Source organism: Panthera tigris, chromosome B1, assembly GCF_018350195.1.
Source record: "Panthera tigris isolate Pti1 chromosome B1, P.tigris_Pti1_mat1.1, whole genome shotgun sequence".
Classification (NCBI taxonomy): Eukaryota; Metazoa; Chordata; class Mammalia; order Carnivora; family Felidae; genus Panthera; species Panthera tigris.
The window spans coordinates 3,199,003-3,224,260 of record NC_056663.1 but is presented as its reverse complement, the minus strand read 5'-3'; the positions used below and the strand labels follow the sequence as shown (position 1 = coordinate 3,224,260).

Below are 25,258 nucleotides of genomic sequence, written 5' to 3'. Positions count from 1 at the left end.
TGTAGCACAGATTTTTCAAATGAGATTTATTTCATGCTTATCCAAACCTCTTGAATCTAAACTTGGGTAAGTGAGAAACCACAGCGTGTTCAGAGCACGTTCTGGAAAAGTCAGCGAGGAAGCCGTGCCATTGGACCCCAGATGCACAGCCTGTGGCTCCATTCCGGTCTACCGTGTGTCAGGGCAAGCGTCTTGGGTTCCTTCTTATGGAAGAGCAGGGGTCGCCGCGCCAGGCTTATGTCATTGTCCTCCGGCTGCTCTAGGAGGATGTTGCGTGATTTAGAGATAAGCAGGGCACAGCCCTGTGCTTTCAGCCTCTTCAGTTGTTGTGCCAGGACAGCCTGCGCTCGCCACCCCCCCCCCGCCACCCCCGCTGTCCGTCAGCGTCCTCTGATGCAGAGTGTGGGGATAATAATGACCCAGGCTTCCACGGAATTCTTCGTCTGAAAGTCACGGACTGAGTCCGAGGCTCGCATAAGCTGCTCGCTGATGGCACAGCCGGACACTGGAAACCGGGTTAGCTCTTTGAGGATGAGATGGGACCAGTTCGGAAGTTGTCTCAGTGCCTGGAATGGTCTCCTCATTGCACCCAAGAGGACCCAAGTGGCTGCCACCGTATCTAAATATAACACGGGGCCAGGTTCTCTGCGCGTATAAAGTCCTTCCTAAAAGTGAAGCACTTTGGGAAGCCGTTCAAACCGTGAAAGCCACGTTTCGTTTCTGAACAGCACCGGGCTCTCGGTGCTTCTGGTGTGTGCAAAGAGTGAGTGCAGGTTAAGAGGCACAGGAGTTTTTTTTCCTGGAAAGTATTCATAATATCATCATGTAGTTCGAATTACATTCTTCCTTTAAGAGATCATGTCTCCTTATGTGCCCATTTAAGATGTCCGTAAACTGGTTGAACAGGGGATCATGAAACATAGTTTGAAAATGCATGATTGATTTTTCACAATATTTTTAAGTTGATTTCTTTCTTTCTTTCTTTCTTTCTTTTTCTTTCTTTCCTCTCTCCTCTCCTCTCCTCTCCTCTCCTCTCCTCTCCTCTCCTCTCCTGCCCTGCTCTTTCATTCCGTCCTGTCCCATCCTGTCCCATCCTATCCTTCCCTTACTCTCACTGAAAACTAATATGGTTCACGGTATTTTTATTTTAGAGCTAAAGACTGCCCTCTTTCACATTTGGGATGTGACATGACCCAGTATTCAGTAAGAGGGATAGGTTTAGGGTATACCTTTTCTTCTAGAAAAATGTACCGTGCTTAAATATCATATGTGCCCAGGGCCTGGTCTTTTTAAAGGTTGAATAACTGTAAGTCTTTTATATAGATAGGTATACATGGCTTTGTCATGAATGCACGAAAATACTTGGGGAACGTCAGTAAGTTAATGCAGCTTTGTGTTCTGACTCGTTACGAATCTCCGCAGATTCCAGACTGAAGTCAACTATGACACGCTGGAAGTCCGAGATGGGCCAGCCAGCTCGTCCCCGCTGATCGGAGAGTACCATGGCACGCAGGCCCCCCGGTTTCTGATCAGCACTGGCCATTTCATGTATCTCCTCTTCACCACGGACAACAGCCGCTCCAGCGTCGGCTTCCTCATTCACTACGAGAGTAAGTCGGAGGGTCCACTTGCCATCTGCCCCCCAGGCATGCGCTCTGGTTCCCTAGCGCAGGTGACAGTCCTTGCTGCCTCTGTCCACCCTGCACTGCGTGCCCAGAAGCACCTTCTCTTATTGATAAGAGAGCAACTTGGGGGCTTTCACTTTAAAACTAAAAAAATAATAAAATACTCATTGATGGATTATAAAATCAAATAAGTAATTAAATGTGTTTACTACATGTTGTAATGATAAATTACTACTATTAGAAATACAGCTCCTGACCAAAGGAGTTACCACTAAAATTGTATCTCTTAAACAACAGCTGGGAGGTTCTTTGCTGGAAGAACATGGGTAGGCTGTTGTGTGAGCATGTTTCAGTGGGGAGAGAACATGGAACCAAGAGTGGAGAAGGAGTTAAAATCCAGCAGAACCTCAGTAATGACACCTAACTGTTGCTGTTTACAAGCACTGCAAGAGTCCAGAAAGATTGGTAGAAGTAATTACAACGGTTGCTGAAATGTGACAGTGCAGGATATCTTGCCCAACTTGAAGTGTTCCTTCCCATTTTTGTTTCCATAAATACAAATTTGAGTCATAGCTTTAGTTTCTGAGATTTGGAGATCAGGTCATGCTAGTACATTCTAGTGATCCTTACGATACTGGACTTGTGGAAGGCAGCCCGGGGGGTTCACCCTGGGAATGCATTTTTAACACCAGTTTCTCAAAAAAACCCAACACTTAATTTCCTCTGTTTGAAAATATGTCTATTTCTGAGTAGAAGGAAAAAGATGGATGAATGCAGAACACTGGATCTGAGGGAATAAAAACCTCTATTTTTCAAGATTTTTATGGTTGCTGTTTTTCACAGTCTTATCCCAAAATAAACAAAATTAAGTTTCAGTGCTATTGTACAAATACATAGTTACATATATACCCACACATATAATTTTACAAATGATCGTGAGTGGGGTCATATCTAACATGTGGGATGTTTATTCATTATTGTTTTCTTTTTGTTGCCTTCCTGTCCCCACATCACCCCCTGCTCCTCATGTTAACCTCTGTGCAAACTCCACCCAGCAGCTCAGATTAAGAACCTGTTATGTATGTTTCTCTGCTTCTCATGCTCACGTATGGACTCACATGCAAATATGTACAAGCATATACACATATACAAGTCTACGTGGAGTTCTTAATAGAAAAAATGACTCTCCCTGATAGGAAGAAAATCGACTGTTCATGATTTAATGATTAATTTCAAATTGAAATCGGTTGGTTTCACTTCATAATCATGCAACCTTTCTTTCAAAGTAAGGTCGTTTTTAAACATGAAGTACAATTTAAGAACCAGAAAGTGTCCTATTTCATTCCTTTTGCATGTCCCTTCGAGTCGTTGCTTTTCTTGGGAGTGAAGATATGTGCACATAACAACCATCCAGGTTTGTAAAACTCCTCAGTGCTGTATCGCCCCACCGCACCCCTTTTCGTAAGTCTGGAGCTACATGGCCTTTGAGCACACGCTTGGATGAAGCTTACGAGAACGGTGCCTTATTTAGGCACTGAATAAAACTAGAACAGAGTTTCTCATTCTTCTCTTTTCTCCCCCTTGTTTGTGTAGCCATACATTATTCTGCCCATTTTCTCCAGTACCCTGTGAAGAAATTACATCCTAAAGCCTATATGCAGGTAGTAGAAAGTGATGGCACCTGCCCACCTAACTTGTTTCAATAAACGGGTTATTCCTACGCATTCTTTCTAGAACTCAGAGAATGATCGAAAGTCAGGTCACGAGTTCCTCTTTCGCTTGCCACCCTTACTCATAGTCGATAATATGCCGGGAATTCTAGCAGTAATTTTTATGATCTTCAAAGAGTGACTGCATGGAGATAGGAGAGGTGGGTCTCCTGTGCTTGACAACAGAGCTGAGCCCTGGTAAGCATGCTTCCGCAGGCTGGAGTGACCTCTCAGAGAGCAGTGCTGTTTGCCTTTCCTCCGTCAGGGTGTCCGTAACAGAAGATGAAAACAGTCACCAAGCTGGTAGCATTTGCAGCGGAGAGATACTTGTGTGAGCGACAGACCTTTCTGATCCCTTGGGCTCCAGAATCCCTCCTCCTCCTACTTGACAGGAAGAGCTGGGAGCCAGGAGTGTCATCACAGAAGAGGACAGAACTCTGGGGGAGAAGGTGGGGAAGGTCCCCGCGGCATCCACCGCCCAGTGCTCTTAGCAGGGACACTGGTCTAAACGTTCATGCTGGCTTTTGCCCTGTGAACTCCCCGTGGTCCTTCCAGAAGGCCCCACACGTTTTTGTGAATTCCTCTGAATGAAAGTATCCAACGTATATTGGGAGAATACTGTCCGGAAGGACCACACCGAAGTGTGACCTGTGATCACCTCAATTTATTTATCAGCTGCTCTGTACTTGAGGAGAAACAGGGAGATGGGGAAAAGCAGATGAGCAGGATGTGGGATTTTTATACGGAAATGAGTCAGGAAAGGTCTGGGGTCTGTAACCCCACGGTTGCAGGCCGGCGTCGTACAAAACCATTACCTTCAGGCCTTAAAACTGAGCAGAAGCCGCAGCGCGAGCTCAGATGTCCCGTGCTGCCGCTGCTGTGGGTGGACGGAGGCCCAAGGGCTTTGAGGAAGCCCATAGCCAGCCCAGGTGGCCATCCTGGTTCAGAAGGCGTGCTGAAGGGGCAGCTCTTGTCAGACACAACTGTGCATCAGGGCTTGCCCGGGATTCCTAGTACAATGCGGGCTCCTGCGTTCACATTCCAGACATCGTAATTCACCATGTCTGCAGTGCCCGCCAGAATTCTGGATATCTCTCACCGCCTCGAGGTGGCACGTAGGTGGCAGCGGGTGCCTGAGTCAGCCCAGGCAGGCCCTGACAAGTGTGGGACTGACACATGCATTTCCAGGTAGAGGTAGGGCAGGTGGGCAGGGAGGCCACGCAGGAGCCCCCAGAGTCAGGGAAGAAACAAGAACAGAGAGAGGAGCAGAGAGAGAGACAGGAAGAAGAGAAAAACGTAAAAGAAGTCACATGTTACCAGCCCCTTTAACATTGTGACCAATTCTAGTACTCTTTGAAGAAATACGTCCAGAAGCCAGTGTGGAAGCAGTAGAAAATAATGACCCTTGCTTATCCAACACGTTAAAAAAAAAACGGGTTGCCCGTGACCCAAGAATGATTTATGTCAAATTCTTTATGCCACTTAAACGTAATAATAGAGGTCATCTCCCTTTCGTCTTTTGTGGTAAACATTTGACACTACCAGCCTTCCTTGCTTTAAAAAATTATTAACGATCCCGCTCCATGCCCAAATGGGCGTGTGAAAATCTGCTTTACAGGCAGAAGGCACTGCAGAGACAAGGCTGGCTTATTGTTGCACAGGTGCCATAAGCTAACGTGTGCTGCCACAGACAGCGTTGATGTCAGGACTTTTGAATTGTGAGGCGGACGGGCGAAGTCTTTCTTTTCAAGGTTTTCCTACGAGCAGAGCCAGAAGGGTCGTCTGTTCTGTGTGCAGACTCTTATGAATCATCCATTTAATTTTTTTAATTTGCTTAATTTTTATTTTTTAAAATTTTATTTATCTGTGAGAAAGAGACAGAGTGTGAGCAGGGCAGGGGCAGAGAGAGAGAGAATCCGAAGCAGGCTCCAGGCTCTGAGCTGTCAGCACAGAGCCCCCGACGCGGGGCTTGAACTCGTGAACTGTGAGATCGTGACCTGAGCCAAAGTCAGTTACTTAACTGACTGAGCCACCCGGGCTCCCCGGAATCATCCATTTTATAAACACAGCGTCCAGTTACAGTCTGTCCTTTTATTAACTTTATTCTTCATGAGGAATGGGACACAGTTTGTATAATAGTCGTTGTATTATCCCCCCAGAATAATCATTTGCTGGCTCTGTTTGTTGTAGAGCTTTGAACCACCACTGTAGAGTAGCCATGATTTTATAGACAACTGGACAGCTAATGGATATCTGAAGCATATGGAGGTTTCCATTCAATTTTAGAGCGTTGTTTTTTTGGAAATGCTTTCAAAAGTGTCCTTTAAAATATTCCAGAGAAGCAAGATTCATTGCATGTAAATGTATCTATCCTGCTTTGCTGCTAATACACTGCAATTTTTAAAAATTGGGGTGCCTGGGTGGCTCAGGTGGTTGAGCGTCCGACTTGGGCTTAGATCATGATCTCATGATTCATAGGTTCGGGTCCCATGTCAGGCTCTCCGCTGTCAGTGTAGAGCCTGCTTCAGATTCCATGTCTCCCTCTCTCTACCCCTCCCATGCTCGTGTTCTCCCTCTCAAAAGTAAACATTAAGGGGCGCCTGGGTGGCTCAGTCGGTTAAGCGTCCGACTTCGGCTCAGGTCATGATCTCGCGGTCCGCGAGTTCGAGCTCTGATGGCTCAGAGCCTGGAGCCTGCTTCCGATTCTGTGTTTCCCTCTCTCTCTGCCCCTCCCCCGTTCATGCTGTGTCTCTCTCTGTCTCAAAAATAAATAAACGTTAAAAAAAAAAAGTAAAAAAAAAAAGTAAACATTAAGAAAAATTACGAAAGGCAAAGAAGAATGTTTTTTGGTGTGTGTGTGTGTGTGTGTGCGCGTGTGTGTGCGCGCACGCGCACAGGCATGTGTGCATATTAGTTTCTGAGATTTAATGACTTTTTTGTTTTTTAATTTTTTGATGTTTATTTATTTATTTTGAGAGAGAGAGAGAGAGAGAGAGTAAGAGAGTATGAGTGGAGTAGGGGCAGAGAGAGAGGACAGAAAATCCCAAGCAGGCTCCACATTGTCAGGGCAGAGCCAGACTTGGGGCTCGAACCCACCAACTGTGAGATCATGACCTGAGCCGAGATCAAGAGTCTGACACTCAACTGACTGCACCCTTTTTTAAAATTTTTTATAAGTTTATTTATTTATTTTGAGAGAGAGAGAGAGCAAGCACAAGTGGGGTAGGGGCAGAGAGAGAGAGAGGGAAAGAGTTAATGACCTTTCTTAAGATCAGAAAGGAAAACTAGTCAAAATGTAATGGGTATGGATGCCGTGCAGTTGGAAACTTGGACCCGTGGGCACAGGCGCACCCCCACGGTGGGAGGGACGAAGGCAGGTGAGGGCTTAGGCGTGAACCCTGGTGAATAATTTAACATAACCTATTTACTTAATTTCTTGGCTTATTTCCTCATCTGTCAAATGGGATTGTGACTGCTGTTTCCAACCCTTTCGAAGGCTATGGAAAGAGCCTTGGGAGGTAAAAGGTACTCAGAATATGCATCCATTTCCTTCGACTGGAACTTGTAGAAAAACAGACAGTTAAGCAGAACTTTGCTTGTGTCAAGTGTATGTTAATATAATGTGCACGTGGACATCGTCAAAGCCATTCGCTTCAGTCATTCACTGGCAGCGAGTTTACTGAGTTCTTTGGTTGATGGGCCAAATGATGAGCAGTGTATTTATATCCCTGCATCAGAAAATGCATCGTCACGTTACATTTCGAGGAAGAAGCAATTGGGACAGAATTGGCACATACTCAAATCTTCAACAAAATCCGTTAATGCCACTTTTTCTTTGTATGGTGAGGGCTCGTTCGGGAGGGGGAAAATGCTCGAAGCAGTGCTCTGAAGTAGTCTGTGTAGGTTTCCTTCAAAGTCAGTTGGCTGCCCGTCCTCACAGACTGGTTTTAGTTCACTCTAAACGGCTTTTCCTACTGAGTCATGTCACCCACAGTGCACTGCCCTCCATTCTCCCTGCTGCCATCTTGTTGCGCGGTTCGTGTTTATGGTGCATTTCAGGCGAGTTGGTCGTCAGAGCTGTTATAATTCTAGCACACAGTTACCCTCACATGTAGTGTCCCTTCAAAAATATTGTAATGCAAAGCAGTATAATAACTGTACATTGTGCAACTTAGTTTTTCTGTCCATTATTTTGTGAAAATGAATGAACGAATGAATGATGGAATAAAGTTAGTACTAACCAGCAGTTATGACTTCAACATAGTGTTTATTTTGCAGTTCAGTTTTGTATGTAAAGAATTCTGCATTTATATTTGTATGCTTTGGTTTCCTCTGATGCTTTTCTCTTTGTTCCTTACAAATTTTGTGTGGGAAAAAGTTTGCTTACCATCTATACATTTTATTGTGAATATTATTACTTAATATATTGCCCTCACATCATCTAAAATATTAAATCCTATTATTTTTAAAGTTCTTTTTGAAGTTACTGTGAGAGAGAGAACAGGGCAGGGGCAGAGAGAGAGAGAGAGAGAGAGAGAGAGAGAATGAGAGAGAGATTGAGAGCGAATCCCAAGCAGGCTCCACGCTGTCAGCACAGAGTCCAAATCAGTGCTTAATCTCACAACTGTGAGATCATGACCTGAGCCGAAACCAAGAGTCAGACACTTGACCACTGAGCCCCCAAGGCGCCCTTTTCCTATTATGTTTATTTGCTGCGGTGCAGCGAGCGTATTGTTTAGTGATCATCAGAAAGCATTTGACAAAATGCAAAAATATAGTTAAATGGTTTGTCAGGGATCTTCCCACTAATCCATTTCTTTGGCAAAGTGTCTTTTGGGGGAATTCTTGTGTTAATCTTGTCCCTGCAAAACCAACAAGCTAGTGTATGTACCCATTGTATATAGGGCGTACTCTACAAGCCATCGCTGCGGTGTTACGAAAGAGGTCATAAACACGGCCTTAGGACATGAATGTACGTGGGGGGATTTAGAGACAGAGGGCCAGAGCAGATGACGGCTGTGGGGGCACATGATGCCGCCTGGCTTTCTGCAGAGCCGTGCCCTGCACAGGAATGGAAGGATGTCATGACAGTTGGCACCTGTTGTTTACAGTAGTAGGCACACAGTAGTTTTCAGGAAATTAGTTAGAATATTTAAGAAAAATTCTTGGGAAAAATAGTGCCATATATATGTCTTTTCACTTAGCTGCTTCTTCTGCTTATTGTTTTATTTTTTCCTCTGGAAATCTTAACTATGATGGTCTTCCATTTTTTACCCAGTGTAACCAAACTCTGGGGTTAAGCACACAGATTTGCAAAGGGCAAAACCTGCTTATTTTGCCAACTCTGAAACCAACTGCAAGTTCAGAGTTCCCAAAATGACCCTCCGTTCTGATAACTTGATAGAAGGACTTGACATACGTTGAAAGCTGTTGTGCCCACAGTCACATGCATTACAGAAAGGATCCAGGTTAGGCAGAGGAAGACACAAAGGGTGTCATCCTCTCCCCATGGGCCCATGAATGGTGTCACCTCCTCCTAGCCACGCTGTGGGGCAATACGCACAGTCCTGCCAAACTGGGAAGCTCACTGGGGTCTTTGTGTCCAGAGATCTGATTGGTGTTTCATTAGAGAAGCATCATGCATTGAATCATTGCCCTCGTGGTTCAACTCAATCTCCAGCTGCCCTTTCCTTGTCGGCTAGACTGAAATCCTTTTGGTCCAGGCCAGCAGGGACAACAAAACACTCCTAGCACTCAAGGAGTTCCAAGGGTTGGGGCGCCTGTGTGGCTCAGTCAATTAAGCGTCCACTTCTTGATTTCAGCCCAGGTCATGATCTCATGTTTTGTGGGATTGAGCCCCGTGTTTAGCTCTGCACTGACAGTGCAGAGTCTGCTTGGGATTCTCCCTCTCTCTCAATCAATCTCTCTCTCTCTCTCTCTCTCTCAAAATAAATAAACTTAAAGAAATTCCAAGGGTTTACAGGTTACCTCTTAGAAGCTAGACCTCTCTTAGAAACCACATTTCTAACTACCCATTTTTCAGTAGTGGCTCAGCTTTCTTGCTTGCAATCTGGTACCTACTGAATCACATTTGGCTGTATAGTAATGAAGAAATATTATCACTCATTATTTATTTTAAAAACTCACTCCTTACTTGTATGTCATGTATTTGACTTAATGAGTGAGGGTATAAGGTGTAAGGTACATCACTCAAATTTATGCAGTGACTGGAAATGTTATTCCAAAGATCATTTTGGGGGGACTGAGCATCATCAGTGATGATTTAAGATTTTTAATTAATGGTCTAAGTCATCACTGTAATGCTCCAAACCTAACTTAGAGAGTTGTGTATAAGCAATGGCAGAGTCTTTCTTATGTCTTTGAATTCATAACCATCACACTGTCATCTTCTTCCCCTGCTCCCGTTTTCCTTATCTTTTCAAATGTATATTCTAAAAATAAAGAGAAATCTGAGAGACAGAGCAAAGAAACTCTTGTAATGACATGATCATAATCACTTGACTTTATATAGCACTTTACTTTTTAGCGCCTTTTAGCATAGGCTAATTGTAGCCATCTCCAAAGTGGCTGACTGACGTGCAAATGTGAAAAATGCATGGATGTATGGAATGCAGTTTTAGAGAATCAGATCCAGTGAGGTCTTAGTTTGCAGTATGTGTGTATGGACTTGGGCGCATGTGTGCGTGTCTACGAAAGTTGAAGGATGACTGCCCAAATCTAACTAGAACATAAAATACAGTGAGGGGAAGGGGGAGGCTAGAGATAGACAGAAGACAGGCTTCATTTAACAGTTCACTGGTTTTCCAACGAAGTGAAGTAAACTTCAGACATCAAGGGATTATTCAGGTTTGTAGACTTACAGGTCATCTGATAAATAGTTAACAATATCTGTCTCTACAGAAAAATAGGATCAGATACGCAAAAGTGTATTGGTTGTTTACATTAATGGATGGTTGGATTCACTTGAATAATTTTCCAGGTCTGATGATGTCTGGGGATATTTTATATGTATGACTGCACACATATTTTTTCTATAAGCCAGCAGAGTTCCGTGGTTAATGTATTTTTTTCTGCACACGCAGGTGTGACTCTGGACTCGGACTCTTGCCTTGACCCAGGAATCCCTGTGAATGGGCATCGGCACGGCAGTCATTTTGGCATCAGGTCTACGGTGACTTTCAGCTGTGACCCGGGGTACACACTGAGCGACGATGAGCCCCTGGTCTGCGAGAGGAACCATCAATGGAACCACGCCCTGCCCAGCTGTGACGGTAGGTGGAGCTCAAGGGAGCCGTAAACCCTACAGAAATGTGGACACTGTCGATATCTCAGTTGTTTGGGTGGAATGTGTTGTATTGTACAGGGCGGTATGATACGAAAAGTTGTACACCTTAGAAAATTCCGTTTAATACTTGAAGTTTATCTAGCACATTTTTTTTTTCTATGAAGGCATCTGTCTTGAAATGAAAAATAAAAAAAAAAAATTATGGGCCAGTCTTCAACTTTATCAGCAGACACCGAAACTTACAGAGCTCAGTTATGCACACACTCTTACACGTGGCATTTGTTGAAGACAGCACGAAGGCAGGCTAGTGAGCGCGTGTGCTCCACATCATCAGGCCCGGTCTTCCTCCAAACCGAGTCCAAGCATCGAGTCACCACCCTGAGGTCTACACAGCTCCTCTAAGCTCTCAGCACTCTCCCCGGGACGACCGGGAAGCACCTTCCCAGAAGACCCCCAAGTGGTTTCCCGGGTAGCCACTCCCCCTTCCCTGCACTTATCCGCCCTTGGAAGTCTCCAAAGGAATACCTTGACGATGGCTCCATGCAGGGTATACACAAATACGGTACTTGTGGCCATTCGCAAAGGCAGTAAGGGATTTGTCCTTTGGCCATGAATAGAACAACATTATCACATTATCTCTATAAAAAAGAATATATTTTTCCCATTCACAACAGTTTTTCACCAATGTTGTAATGTGGTTGTATTTGTGGCTTAGAGAGAACCATAACAGAAATGAATTTACCTATAGAAAATACCGCACTTCATAACAAACTATTATAAAAAGTTTCATGGAAGGTGAGAACAGAATAACTTTCTTAGTACCAGGAGTGTTATTTCCTATTATCCAGAAGATCCTCACGCATGCAGTAATATAAGAAAATGGCATAAATTATAAATATTACAAAGAACAGACCATCAAGTTTGGGCAGTAAGTGCTAACAGATGACCATGTTCAGGATAAACATAGATCTGTGGATTTCCACACAGGATACAGTTAGTAGAAGTGTAATATCTATATACTCTAAAACCTTCAGGAGTATATTTAACAGGAAACATGGAGGCTTACCTTAAAATAATTTAGAAGTTTACAGTAGAATACAAAAAGAATATCCTCATACAGGGAAATACCTGATACGTTTCTGGACGGTAGGGATGAAATTTAAATATACAAATTTTTTACAAATAAAGTTTTACATTCAATACAATCCAATTAAAATGAATTTGGATTTTTAATAGAAATTTATAAATATGTTATAAATGAATCTGGAAGAGTAAAGCCTCTAAATAGGCATATTTTTTTTAAAAATGATAAAGAAGGACTCTATCTGGTATCGAAGTATACCAAAAATAGATGAAAATGAAAATATGAAACCAGTACAGAAATACACAAATAGTTTATATGCCTGTATAAGAACTTAATTTGCTAAAATTATTCCAAATCCATGAGGAGGGATGACATTTCATAAATGATGTTGTTCAAATTGTAAATCCAGACACAATAAATGGAAAACATTGATAGATTTCACTACATAAAAATTAAAATTTCTATTGAAAAAAAAGTTAAAGGAAAAGGTCAGACTACAGAAAATAATTGGTCTGTCCATGTAATGTGATTCGAGATACTTTTATCACCCAAACGGATGGAAGAAAAACAGTGACATACACAAAACAACAGGTCCACGAGGAAAACACATACATAGGCTTTTCAGAGAAGGAGACAGAACACTTCAAAATATGTCCACTCTGACACGGACTCAGGAAAATGCAAAAAAAAAATTTTTTTTTTTTCTACCCTGTTGATTTGCAAAAAAGTAGAAAGGTCAAATTACTCTCCATCATCATGGGATTAGGGAGATGCGCGTTCATTCTGTCCTGTTGCTAGGAAACTGAAATGATACCCCCTTTCTGGAGAAAAGAGCAAGTCTCAGGACAATGCACGTTGTGTACGTGAACATATCCATGCATGTACTTACAGACACATTTACGGTATATACATAGAAACTGGCTGAAAATAGACATTCTAAAACGGTAACCCTAATGCTCTCATTTTGGGAGGTTGGTAAGCTGTAGGGAGAGGGAGAGTCTTTCAGTTTTTATCTCCACATTTTTTTGGTGTTATATGAATTTGTATTAGGTCTTATTTTTGTAATTGGAACCCTAGTGATGAAGAAAATAAATAAAATTTACTCATGTAATTACTGAACAGTGTCAGAGGATGCTAGCTACTGGACTAATAATTTTTTTTAATCTGAGGTATCATAAATAGTATGCAAAAATATTTACTATATTTATAGTAGGATTTTGTATTGGCAAGAATTATAACAAGGGCACAAAGTATGATAAAGGTCTCACACCTAAAATACTTAGTTGTTACTCATGCATAACTAAGCATCAATCAAAATATTTATTAAACCATTTAATCCAAAATCTGCAGTAAGCAAATCATAGAAGTAATTTTATTGGAAGAGTTATTTACCTGATATGCAAACACGTGGCTTTATTGGGAGCCACTGTGCAAATTTAATAATAGCTGTTATTTCTTTTTATTTTTTTGACCAGAGCTGAATGGGACTTAGGAAGGGAGCACATAGAAGTTGCTCTCTTTTTTCCATTTTCCTTCGGGATGAATGAGTTGAGCGACTGCCAACGCGCGGCCTCAAGTTGTAACTGCAGACTTTTCAGGCAGCGCGGGGAAGATGGAAAAGTTGAGGTCGCTGATTGTGCTTTAAACACACAATCAGTTGGGGCGCCTGGGTGGCTCAGTCGGTTGAGCGGCGGACTTCGGCTCAGGTCATGATCTCGCGGTCTGTGAGTTCTAGCCCCGCGTTGGGCTCTGTGCTGACAGATCAGAGCCTGGAGCCTGTTTCAGATTCTGTGTCTCCCTCTCTCTGACCCTCCCCCATTCATGCTCTGTCTCTCCCTGTCTCAAAAATAAATAAACGTTAAAAAAAAATTTAAAAAAAATACACAATCAGTTGTGTTGATGAAAGTGCCCAGCTCTTCACAGGAAGATACACAACAGTCGTCTAGCTAACTAGACTCTGGATCTGGTAGAAAAGGCCGCCGTAAGGTACTAGTGAGAGTAGACACTTATCCAGACCCACCTGAGATGGGTAATTTTGATTTTAAATTGGATTCTTCTCAAGAGAGGACAACGACACTCTCCATGTATTCTTGATTGAACAGTGGTGGTAACTTAGTTCGTTTAAATATTTTAGTATCTGACCAAGATGACTTTCTCCTCTGCCCAGCAGACGACCCAGGCACGACTGCCCTCGTCCCCTCAACCAAGCCCATGCAGTAGTCACCCCCCCCCCCACTCCCACGTCCTTTCGTGTTGCGTTCCCCGAATCCACCCCTCCTCCAAGACCAGGATGCACTCAACCGAATCACACCAGGTCACCAGCATTATTAACTTTTCTAACATCCGTTTCTCCTTGTGTGCAGTGCCATAGACTTTAACTTTAAAACGTATAATTTCAGGTAGCCGGATACACTCTGTGGTAACCCACGCAGCCTGCTATAACAAAATAAAACCAGACACGGTGGCTTCTCTACAGCAGGCATGTGTTTCTCACTGTTCCGGAGGATGGGGTCCAAGTTCGAGGGACAACACGATCCAGTTCTTGTGAGGCCCCCGTTCTAGGCTGCACATGGCTGTGTTCTCCCCGTGTCGTCTCAGGGAGGAGGGGCAAGGGAGCTCTGTGGGGCCCCTTCTATAAAGGCCATAATCAGCCCTTGTGACATACCCACACCTCAAGGCCCTGCCTCCTTAACACCATCACGTTGCCCATTAGGGAGTCAACATGAGTTACGGCGATACACAAACATCCAGACCATAGCATGTGCATATATCATACATACACTTAATTATTTAATAGTTTTCTCAGTTGTATTTTTTTTTTAAGTTTATTTAGTTTGAAAGACAAAGAGAAAGCATGCATGAGCAGGGGAGAGGCAGAGAGAGAGGGAGAGAGAGAGAGATTCCCAAGCAGGCCCTGCCCTGAAAACACATAGCCTGATGTGGGGCTCATACTCACGAACCATGAGCTCATGACCTGAGCCGAACTCAAGAGTCGGGAACTGAACTGACTGAGCCACCCAGGTGCCGCTCCTTAGTTTTCTTTTAAGGTCGTAGTGATAGGCATTGAGGGTCTCACCTAAAATACAGCACTTGAGCCTGGATTTCAGTGATGAGTCGAATTTCCCAAAGTGGCCAGCCCGTGCAGAGGCACTGAGGCAGAGAAAACGAACACACTGGGGCTGACCTGGCACATTCTGCAGATTCCTGGAGGTTTGGGGACGTAGAGTGAATGGAACATGAACAAAATGGTCAGTGGGAAATTCTCTCAGAGAAACGAAGGGAGGATGGGCAGAGCAGGGTCTCGAGGCCTTAAAGGTAGCTGACATGCTTTAGAAATGACAGCATGCATTTGGCCTTTTCCATAGAAAAGAAAGTACATTCGATTTATGTGTTGTGTCTCTTTTCCTTTCTCCCCACTGAAATCCGTGTACATTTGAAATTTAACCCTTCTAAAAGGAATTTGTAACATAAACTGTTTGCTTTGCTTTGGTTTCATTGAAAACTCTTTCAGATAATAATAAATTTATGATAAATGGCTATTAATAAATCTGAAAACCTGGGGAGATTGTAGAGTTTGATATAAGAGTTTTAGACAGTCATGGTTGATTGTTTTCATTTAACTGTAAGAACCGCTCTTGTTGCATTTTCAAATCTTAAGCAATCTTTTAACCCCCCTGGGTTTTTATTGTGACAAATGATACATCAATAGGATATTTAAACCTTTAAAGATTCATAGCTCTGAGAATGGAAGAAGAAATCAGAATTAATTACAATATTTTATATCCCCATGAAAAGAAGATACACTCTATCAGTATCTTTCATCTGCATAGCATCTTGCTTCATTTCAGTTTTACCGTTTATGCGTTAGCATACTCACATTTTAAAGAGATATCGTGAACATTCAAATAAAGTGCCTTCTTATTTGTTGAAAAACAAGTGCTAGAAAAATTTTGGAAAACTTTCTTCACTGAATAAATATTTGTGTACACTCTGGACTCTTTCCACAAGCATCTATTGGAAAACTACTGTATTTGTAGGTACACAGCTGTAAGTTCATGAACTTGTAGCTTAGAGAAGGGAAAGACTTATTTTTTAAATCGCCCAGTGAAAGAAGTGCTTTATGAGGCACAGGAAAAGTGTTTTGAGAATAGAGAGATGAAAAAGATAAGTTACAATTTGGAATCTTGGAAGTCTTGGGAGGCAGGATTCAAGATGCATCTTTCAAGATACTGTTGAGAGGAAGAATTAGAAGTGAAGGAATGCTAGGAATCCAGGCATGAAAGTGTCAGCGGGCTAAGGGATTTGGGGGATAGGGAGTCCTTTGCTCTGGATGGATGGGAGACTGAAGGTCATTCAGAGCCCTTTCACACTAGTCCTAAGGGACAAACCCTGTTTCCTTGGCAAGACTTGAAACCACAGGGCGCCATGGTCCCAGAGTGGGACTCCAGCTTTCTTTGAGAAAAAACTGAGGATGATGGCAGGGCTTGAAATAACATCCCCTGCTTTAACTGAACAGCTCTAAATTATTCCCCCTTTTATTGGTAGGGTTTCCACGTAAGATTTATTTATTTTAGATAAAAGATTCAGTATAAATACGTGAATGAATGGTGGAACAAATGAGTGAACGAATGAGTAAACTTAATAACTCTGTAGGACATGGAGAGGCCACGGATAATTGGAAATAGAATGTCACCCCATTAAGTTTTTGCTTCAGATAGAACTTTATTAGTAGTTTAAAGCGAACAAGGAAAACGGAAAATAAGAAAAGAGGGACAAAGCAGACGGAATACTGTGTGCTTTCACATGTTAATCTCTCTGAGGAAGAGACAGGAAGGCAGGAGCTGGGACATAAATCACACAAAGAAGGCCTGAAACACGCCAGTTTCACCAAGTGTGAGAGGTGAAAAACAGAAAGTGGCTGTGAAGACAGGGCCCCGGAGGTTACATTCCAAGGGCCTTTGCCGGCAGTGGGAAACTCAGCCGTGGCCTGAGAAGGAAGCCAGTGTTTCAGACACGATTTTGGGAGCCAGCAGGTTGGTCCTCAGAGTCGGTGCTGTGGAAACAAAGGGTATTTTCAGGGAGCAAGGAGAGGCCGTCCGCTCCGATTCCTCTGGCCTGCCTCTGGTCCAGGCAGAGGAGACACGGAGAAGTGAACACTGAAGCCGGGGTTTGAGCTCTACGAGCTCGTGTCCGCACACTGGGACACATCACAGGCCTCTGGGCAGGGTCTGGCGACAGGAAGCGGACACCCGCAGGGTCCGCGGGTGGTCTGGGGGCTTTGCCAAGGACACCCCTAGACCCCCAAGACTCTCCAGGACACTGGCAGCTGGCAGCCTGTCACAGGGCAGTCTGTGAACACGGGGTCCACTCAGACCGCCCGTGCCCCCTCCATCCTTGTATCACCCACTCAACGGTCCACATCCCTTTGGCCCGGACACCTGCGCGGATGGACTCGGCAGCCCCCCGGCCCACCCCACCGTGCTCTAATTCCCTAGACCGCCTGTGAGTTCCGAGAACGTGTTCAGACCCTTGTTCTTAGTCCTGATTAGTCACCTCCTCAAGTTATTTTGCTGGCCCACTGGAATGCCAACTTTGGAAGAAGAGTGTTTTGTCTGTGTTACTCCTTGCTGTGCGCCCAAGAGCTTGCGTGGGCCTGGAAAATACCAGTAAATTCCTCAGTAAGTCATTTTGGATGGAGGTGTGGGTGGATGAAAGGATTAAAGTAGAGCCAGAGGCAGAACTCGAGACATGTTTGGGAAAGACTGCCTATACATTCATCTCTCCTGTCTTTCCTCCTTTCTGTATGTCTCCGTTTTCCCGAGAGGTTGCCGGTGTAATGTCTCTGGGTCTCTGACAGTGGGTAGGTAACGTAAATAGCAAAGTGAAATTCAAGGAATTATGGCCCTAAGGATAGCAAAAGTAAAGGTTTACTGTGCTTTTTACAACTACCGGAAAAGACTGTGCACTGCAGGAAGAAACAGATTATTGTCATTCAGACTACATGCCCCGCTCCCTGTGGCGCTTCTAAGGGAATGGAGACTTGTCTGTGAGGATGTGGCCAGAGGCCCATGTGGACAGTAAAAACGAAAGCAGTTCCCTTATTTCACTCTCTTCCCTCTTCGATGTCAGGCGGGAATACCAGTACAATTGTGTACCTCAAATCTCCTTTCCCTAAAAAAAGAAGGAAAAAAAAAAACAAAAAAGGATGCTTTGTGGATGAAATCATTTCTATTCAAAACTCTTCATAATGCTTGAAGACTGTGTTGCATTTGCACATACATGAATCAAAACGAGCCGCAGATTTACTGATTTACTTCATCGGTGTCTTTCTTTGTTACTTTGCTCCTAAACGGCGCCTCGATGGCGTGGGTTCGCGCTTTCTGAGTTCGGTGTTGAACTGATGGAAACATCAGTGGTCAGATGTCTCTCCTCCCAATCTTCTCCCAGTATACGATCCACCATTTTATCCTGATGGCATGAAGGCAGAGGGTGAAACAGAGATTGATGAATTTTATAGTGTCTTAAGTGTAGCTGGATATAGATTATTTTTATCCGTTTTCTCCAGCGTGTGGAGGTTTTAAGGTAAAGATTACTGCAAATAACTGCATATGTGGTACCTCAACTTGACATCAAATGGTTTCCACTCGTTATGCTTCCATCCTTGGTAAATACTTGAGAAGCTAACGTCCCGATCTACCCTGATCCAATCACAGACACATAGAAAGTTGCTAATAGGTAGCTGCTATGCTCGAGGCTGCATTCTGTCCCCGGTCTTGTCCCAGGCCACGGCCACCTTTCTCATGTCCTTTGTTGAAGCTTCTCACCTCCCTCGGCTGGTTAGCCCTGGAGAGAGCGGGTTGGGCTTCTTCATCCACATCCATTGGGCGGGTGGTCTCCACGGCTCCTATTCTTGCTCCCATCCCCTGGGGGGACTTGTGAGTCCAGCTGCCATGACAGAAGTTCTGCGTGGATGTGCAGTAGGCATCCAGCTTCGGGGACCTGAGACTGAGCTGGTCTACACCCCAGAGTCTACCTCACCTTCAGTTCCTTCACGCTCTTTTAATTTTTAATTTTTTGGTTTTTTTTTGTCATGGCGTCCACATCCCATTCATGAAAAAAGCCCGGTGGCTCTGCCTTGAAACCATGGCGAGGTCCTCCCCACTTTCTTCGACGTCTGCCGTCGTGTCCTACCCACTGGACCCTCTGCCAGCCTCATGCCATTCTCACCCAGCGCCAGGGAAAAAGGCCCAGTTAGCGCCTGTCCTGCCCCACCGGAGCCTCCAGGGCCCTACACCTCACTCAGACAAGTGGCAAGGCCCCCACCCTCTAGATACTGTTCATCCTGGCTTCTCCCACCCCCTCCCTCTCAGCTGCCCTGGGGCACGTCCCGCCCACAGCCCGACTCAGGCCTGGTCCCAGTGCTTGTCTCTGCACACAAGTTCTTCCCAGGTCTCCAGCCTCTCCCTCCTTGGTCTCCAAGGTCTCTTCATGGGCCACCTCCCAAGTACGCTTCCCTGCCCACCTGCACAGGTGGCCCCCAACCCCACACAGTGCGGAGAATTCCCTGGCCTTCTTCTCTCCCTCTTCATTTTCTCCCCTGGTGCTTACCATCTCCCAACATCATGTATAATCTGCTCTTTACATTATTGTGGAAATAGTCTCTCTCCTTCAACCGCAGTGTTGACTCTCTGAGCGCAAGGACTTTTGTCTATTTTGTTCACCATTTCCAGGGCTGAGGGCAGTGTCTGGCCTTTTGTGGAACAAATTAATTCCAAATGTTATATTAACACTACCTGTTTCGTAATGAGATGGAGTCAACCTAATTTTAAGACGTGACAATCCTCCACCGTTAAAATTGGCTAGAACTCACTCAAGAAGTTTCTGTTTTGCTGATTTTTATGTAACTCTTCCCATGTGGTTTACATTTTCAAAGAGATTATCTGTTCCCTTAAAACACATGATGCATGAGCATGATACGAAGATCGCATCCTTCACAAACTCGCTAATTCTTCCGCAGCTGTTACTTTATGGAACTAGCTTTATGAGACACAGTTCAGGATGTTCATTCTAATAGGAGAACATTACTTCAGGTATCAGTCATTTAATGATAATCTTACCGAGTTCCAAAAAGGAAGCTTGGTTACACGTGTGCGTGGAGAGCACATGGTAACAGATTGAGAACTGAAACTTCCCTATTCCGTCGATTCCCTCAATGTCTCTACTTTCTCATTCACATGATTGCATATAACCTTTTTCTTTATTCAGAAGTGAGTCTCAGCGTGCCTGATTGGCTCAGTCGGTTGAGCAAACGTCTCTTGATTTCAGCTCAGGTTGTGATTCCAGGGTCCTGGGATCAAGCCCTGCATCGGGTATGGAGCCTGCTTAAGAATCTCTTTCTCCTTCTCTCTGCCCCTCCCACAAGCTCATGTGCACTTGCTCTCTCTCTCAATCTCTCTTTCGAAAATAATAATCAAAAAAAAGATTAAAGAAATTAGTCTCTAAGACACGTTGAACAGGTCATCTTGTTGAGGATTTAAATCCACTGAAGAAACACTAAGACCGTCAACTCTAAAAAAATGCAAACCTGCACCATTTCTGAAGCTGTAATTGTGCAAGTCAGGGTTGTCTAGAGAAAAAGAACCAGTAGGGTGTGGGTGTGTGTGTGTGTGTATGTGTGTGTGTGTGTGTGTGTGTGTGTGCGCGCGCAGAGAGAGAAGGAGAGAGAAAGGGAGGGAGAGGGAGAGAGAAAGGGAGAGAGAGGGAGGAGAGGGATTTATTATAAGGAATTGGTTTACATGTTGTGGAGGCTGTCCACTCCTAAGACTTGCAGTGGACAGCTGGAAACACAGGAGAGCGGATGGTGTGAATTCTAGGCTGGAGGCTGTCAGGCTTGAGACTCAGAAAGAGTCCAAAGGTAGGAAAAAAATAAATAAATAAACTGATGAGATTATCTGTTCAAAGGCAGTCAGACAAAGGGAGTTTCACCTTATTTGTGGAAGAATCACCCTTTTGTTCTGTTGGAGCCTTCCACTGATTGGCTAAGGCCCACCCACATTAGGGAGGGCAGTGGGCTTTGCTCAGGCCACCTATTGAAATGTTAATCTCTTCCTGCGTCGTGCCAGATACACCCAGAACAACCTTTGACCACAAATCTGGGGATCCCCCGGCCAGGTAAGTCACGCAGAATCCCACTCTCGTGGCCATACCTGACTCTGTGTTATTTTGTGGGTTTTGTACTGTTTAGGATGCCTTTCTATGACATAGCTAATTGCAGGTAAAGTTGCAGTTTTGTTTTATTTTTCATAGAGGTGATATTTGACACACTTTTAGTCCTTGTGCAAAGTAAGTATCACTTTAAAAGTATTTTATTCTAGCAATCATCGCAAAAATTTACTACAGCGATAAATATTCCTTATTATTTAAAGCCCTCTGTGGAGGCTACATCCATGGGAAGAGTGGAACCGTCCTTTCCCCAGGGTTTCCGGATTTTTACCCAAACTCCCTGAACTGTACATGGACCATTGAAGTGTCTCACGGGAAGGGTAAGAATATTACATGGATTTTATATGTGCAGAGTGGTTAGAAGAAGGTATGCATGCGTGAGCAAGTAAGCTACGTGATTTCTTCACATATTATTTTAACCGTAAATTTTGATGTTATGTACGATTTTAGAAGAAGAGTGGTCTGGAATCACTGATGCTACAGTAGGAGTAGATTCCCTGTACTGCTTTCTATCGGGTAACTTAGATTTATACAGGTCAACGTGTGCTTAGAAAGTAGGTGTGCTGGCAAGGAAAAGAGGCATGCGTCGGAGAAAACACAAATATTGATGAAGTCAAAGGAAGTAAAGTATCCAAACTTCATTTCCATGATACATCTAGCATAAATTTTGTACTTGCCTTATTTTCTAAGTTTACTCAGTATTATTATACGTAAGTCATTTATCTTCACACAATCCAGTGATGATTTCTGGAGCAGATTTAATTATCCTCATTTTATAGATAAGCATACTAAAAGCCAGGAAGATTCGTAATTTGTGTGAGAAATGTAGTTCATAAACACTGGATTTAGGACTGTACCTGGGTGTTTTCTGTATGACAACACTTGTCATTTTTAAGGAGATAATATGAAATTTTGATCACATCAATCTCATGGAGACAAACTGTCTTACACTTAATTTGGACTCTGCTGCTAAATTGACATTTTTGATTATGTGTCCTATATTACGCTATGCTCATAGGTATCATGAATGCATGTTCAGAATTTCCTTGAAGGAAATCAAGAATAAAGCAGAAACAAATTGTGAGTGACTGAGTTTGTCACTATAAAGATGAGTATTTTTATTTAAAAAGAGCTGTTTGTAGTTAATGTTATTCGTTTTCCTATAGGAATCCACTGATCCTTTGTCGGTATGGTTAACGTGAGAACAGATGCCTAAAAGGCACATAAATCTATAATTTCAATGAATTCTCCCTTCAGCCCTACGTTTATATGGCTAGACCTCCAACCTGAGGTTTCCTAGAAGATATTTGTTAAACGTAAATGAAAAAGTTATCTGGTCCTTCTCTCCTCTGGGATAAATGCTAGTCACCATTCCTACATGCGTTTACTGTAAATGCCCGCCATGTTGTACTTGTATATCTGTGTCTGTCTGTGTGTTTATGTCTGTGTTTGCGTCTGTGTCTGCACCTGTGTCTGTGCCTACACCCATAAGCCCATGTCTAATCGACACCTGTGCCTATACTTCCATATCCTTAAGTATTTATTTCTACCGTTTATCCCCTCTTCATTTCTTAGTCCACTCTTTCTATACATTCTCTGTATTTTCCTTTGAAACTTAAAAGTTTGCTTATTAAGATTTTTTTTTGATTCAAGAGTTTGATGTCTCTAAGCCCAGAAGAAATGATTTTTCTTTAGCTGTTAACTCTGATATCTCTCCCTCCCCCACCCACCCCCGGCCCCTCCCCCCCTCCCTTTTTCTGCTTCTCAGGAGTTCAGATGATCTTCCACACCTTCCACCTAGAAAGCTCCCACGACTATTTACTGATCACAGAGGATGGGAGTTTCACCGAGCCCGTGGCCAGACTCACTGGCTCTGTACTGCCTCACACTATTAAGGCGGGTTTGTTTGGAAACTTCACCGCCCAGCTTCGGTTCATCTCAGACTTTTCCATTTCCTACGAGGGCTTCAACATCACGTTCTCAGGTATGTTGTTCTCCTCTAACGTGTCTCTTCTCTGGCAATAATAGCACTGTGTGTGTGAGCGTATGCGTGTGCCTGTGCGTGTGTGATTACAGGTTAATGTCCCAGCGGTCGTGAGCATTAGCTGGTGAGCCAAGGGGGCCGAGCCTCCTTGAAGAAAGACGCTAGGACCTCTGCCCGGCATCCTCGAAATGGCACTTTGCAAATTCTCATCCCTGAGAAATTGCTAATATCACTAAGTTCTCCTGAAAGCCCTTCTCACTCACTTCTCATCAGTTCTATCAAAATCTCAAGGAAAGTGTCCCCATTGGGAGACATTCTCAGGAGAAGCCATCATCTGATTATTTTGGTGCCTGCCTTCCAGCGGATGCCAATACTTGGCTCAAAAACCTCCTCTAGAGTGAAATCAATAAAAAAGAAGCGTGAATACACACACACACACACACACACACACACACACACACAACTGAGGATGAGTTTTCATTTACTTTGATGCAGTTATGACCACAGACAAAACCAGGCTCCAAAATCATGTGACATTTTTACTTTCAGTGATGGCACCTACATGATATGTGAAGGCTTTCTGCTGTTTGCCCGGGTTACACTGTTACTATGAATGGTGCTGTGAATAGTATTACTGTGTTTTTGTGGACGCGGAAAAAGTACCCACACTTAAAAATTAGCCGAGCGTTTATGAGATGCATTTAATCACATAAGCGATGCTCAGTGACCATGGTCGGGTCCCTGCACTAACACAGATGCAGCCTCAGCCCACAGAAGGGCGCTCCTGCTCTAAGATCCTGATGGGTGGACACAAGGGTGTTTTTGCACTTCTGTGTGTGATGCTTTGGAAAGGACAGTGCTCCTCCACTCCGCTCCGCCCAGCCCAGAGCTAATGCAGTTTTCATTAGGTAGTTCCTGAGTCCCGTAATCAGGAGTGATTTCTTCCCCTTGGACCTCCCATAAGTTCCTTAGCAACTTCTGATGCCTCGTACGAGATTCGCCGTCACAATATTTGGGTATTTATCTCATCTCCTGTTCTAAGGCTAAAACTCTTAGGAAAGGGGTTTCTGTACCTTCCGCCTTTCCATCAGCAGCAGGTGTATTCCTATGTCTTCTACGCAGGAGGAAGTTAATAATCACTCAGTATCACATGGTCCTTAGCGATATATGCGTTGAAATAACTGTCGTAAAGAAAAAGATTTCTTAGGGATTTTAAGATGCTCTGAACTATTTTATACGCCCCATAATTATAACCAGTGCCATTTATCTTTACCTGACTTTGTTGATTTTTCTTGGCATTTCACTGCATTAGTGGAGCTCTTGGGACAAGCTCAGACAACTTGATTTCTTGGAAATTTGCCCATAATCGGGTTAATCATGAGATTGGCCGCTCTGTGGAACAAAGACTTAAATTTTCCTAACACTAATGCCTAATTCCTCTGTACCTTCTTTCCTGCTGGGTCTCAGTTCGGGCACCATGAGAATGTCACTGTCTTTGTTCTCAACTTCCATCGAGATCCAACATGGAGTCAACTAGAACATTCCACAGGAAGAATCTGGCAGCGCCCACCTCTGTGGGGCTCCCCCCTAGATATGTCTCAGAAGTCTGTCGTTCCCACCCTTTCCATGGCATCTGTTTCTTAATTCTGTCACTCCCAGCGCAGAGCTGACAATAAGCCTTTTGGTTAGCAAAGGTCAGAAGCCAGCTCTAGGGCTAATTGTCTTCTTCCGCAACCTCCCTAAACAGACAAGCAGGCGAGAAACAAGACACACTTTCTGGACCTTGGCAGCGCTTTGCAACAGTTTTAAAATATTTTAAAATGTTAAAAATTAAGGTGGTCGCGGTTTTTGAACACCTGGACCAATCCACTTGCACACAACCGATGGGAAACGATTCGCAAAGCTTGCAGAAGGAGTCACCTAACCTAGACTGTGTCACACACAGGCTCAGACAGTTTTGAAAAAAAAACAAAACAAAACACAACACCTGGGATTGCAAAGCCAGTGCTGCCCTAAACTTGTTCTTCAGGTGTGCTGAGGAGTAATTTCATTCGCAAGAATTTCGCCTTGAAACCTGGCTGCAAACAATTGCCAGTGACACTAATACAAGGGCGTTTATTTTTTAAGTGTCCAAATAAGTAGCAACTTTATCATGCAAATGAAGTGTTTTCCCTTCTGGGGGCTCTTCAGATGTGTGCACAAAATCAGTATGGTTTTCTATCCGCCTTTCCTCCTGCCGGCCCAGTTTCCTTCTGTCGTTTTTAGAAGGTTTTACTAAAGTGGCATTTCCCGATGCACGTCACAGTAGTGTCTCTGCAGATGCTAATG

At 43.8% G+C, this 25,258-nt stretch overlaps 1 protein-coding gene across 1 annotated transcript in view; it reads left to right on the top strand.

Annotated features, from left to right (window-relative positions):
* CSMD1 (CUB and Sushi multiple domains 1) overlaps positions 1–25,258 on the top strand; it is a 669,247-nt gene that overhangs the window by 289,493 nt on the left and 354,496 nt on the right. Inside the window, exons 12-15 of the mRNA XM_042982757.1 lie at positions 1,423–1,610; positions 10,438–10,626; positions 21,150–21,266; positions 22,715–22,930. Of these exons, the coding sequence (XP_042838691.1) occupies positions 1,423–1,610; positions 10,438–10,626; positions 21,150–21,266; positions 22,715–22,930 (710 nt within the window). The remainder of the gene's footprint in view (positions 1–1,422; positions 1,611–10,437; positions 10,627–21,149; positions 21,267–22,714; positions 22,931–25,258) is intronic.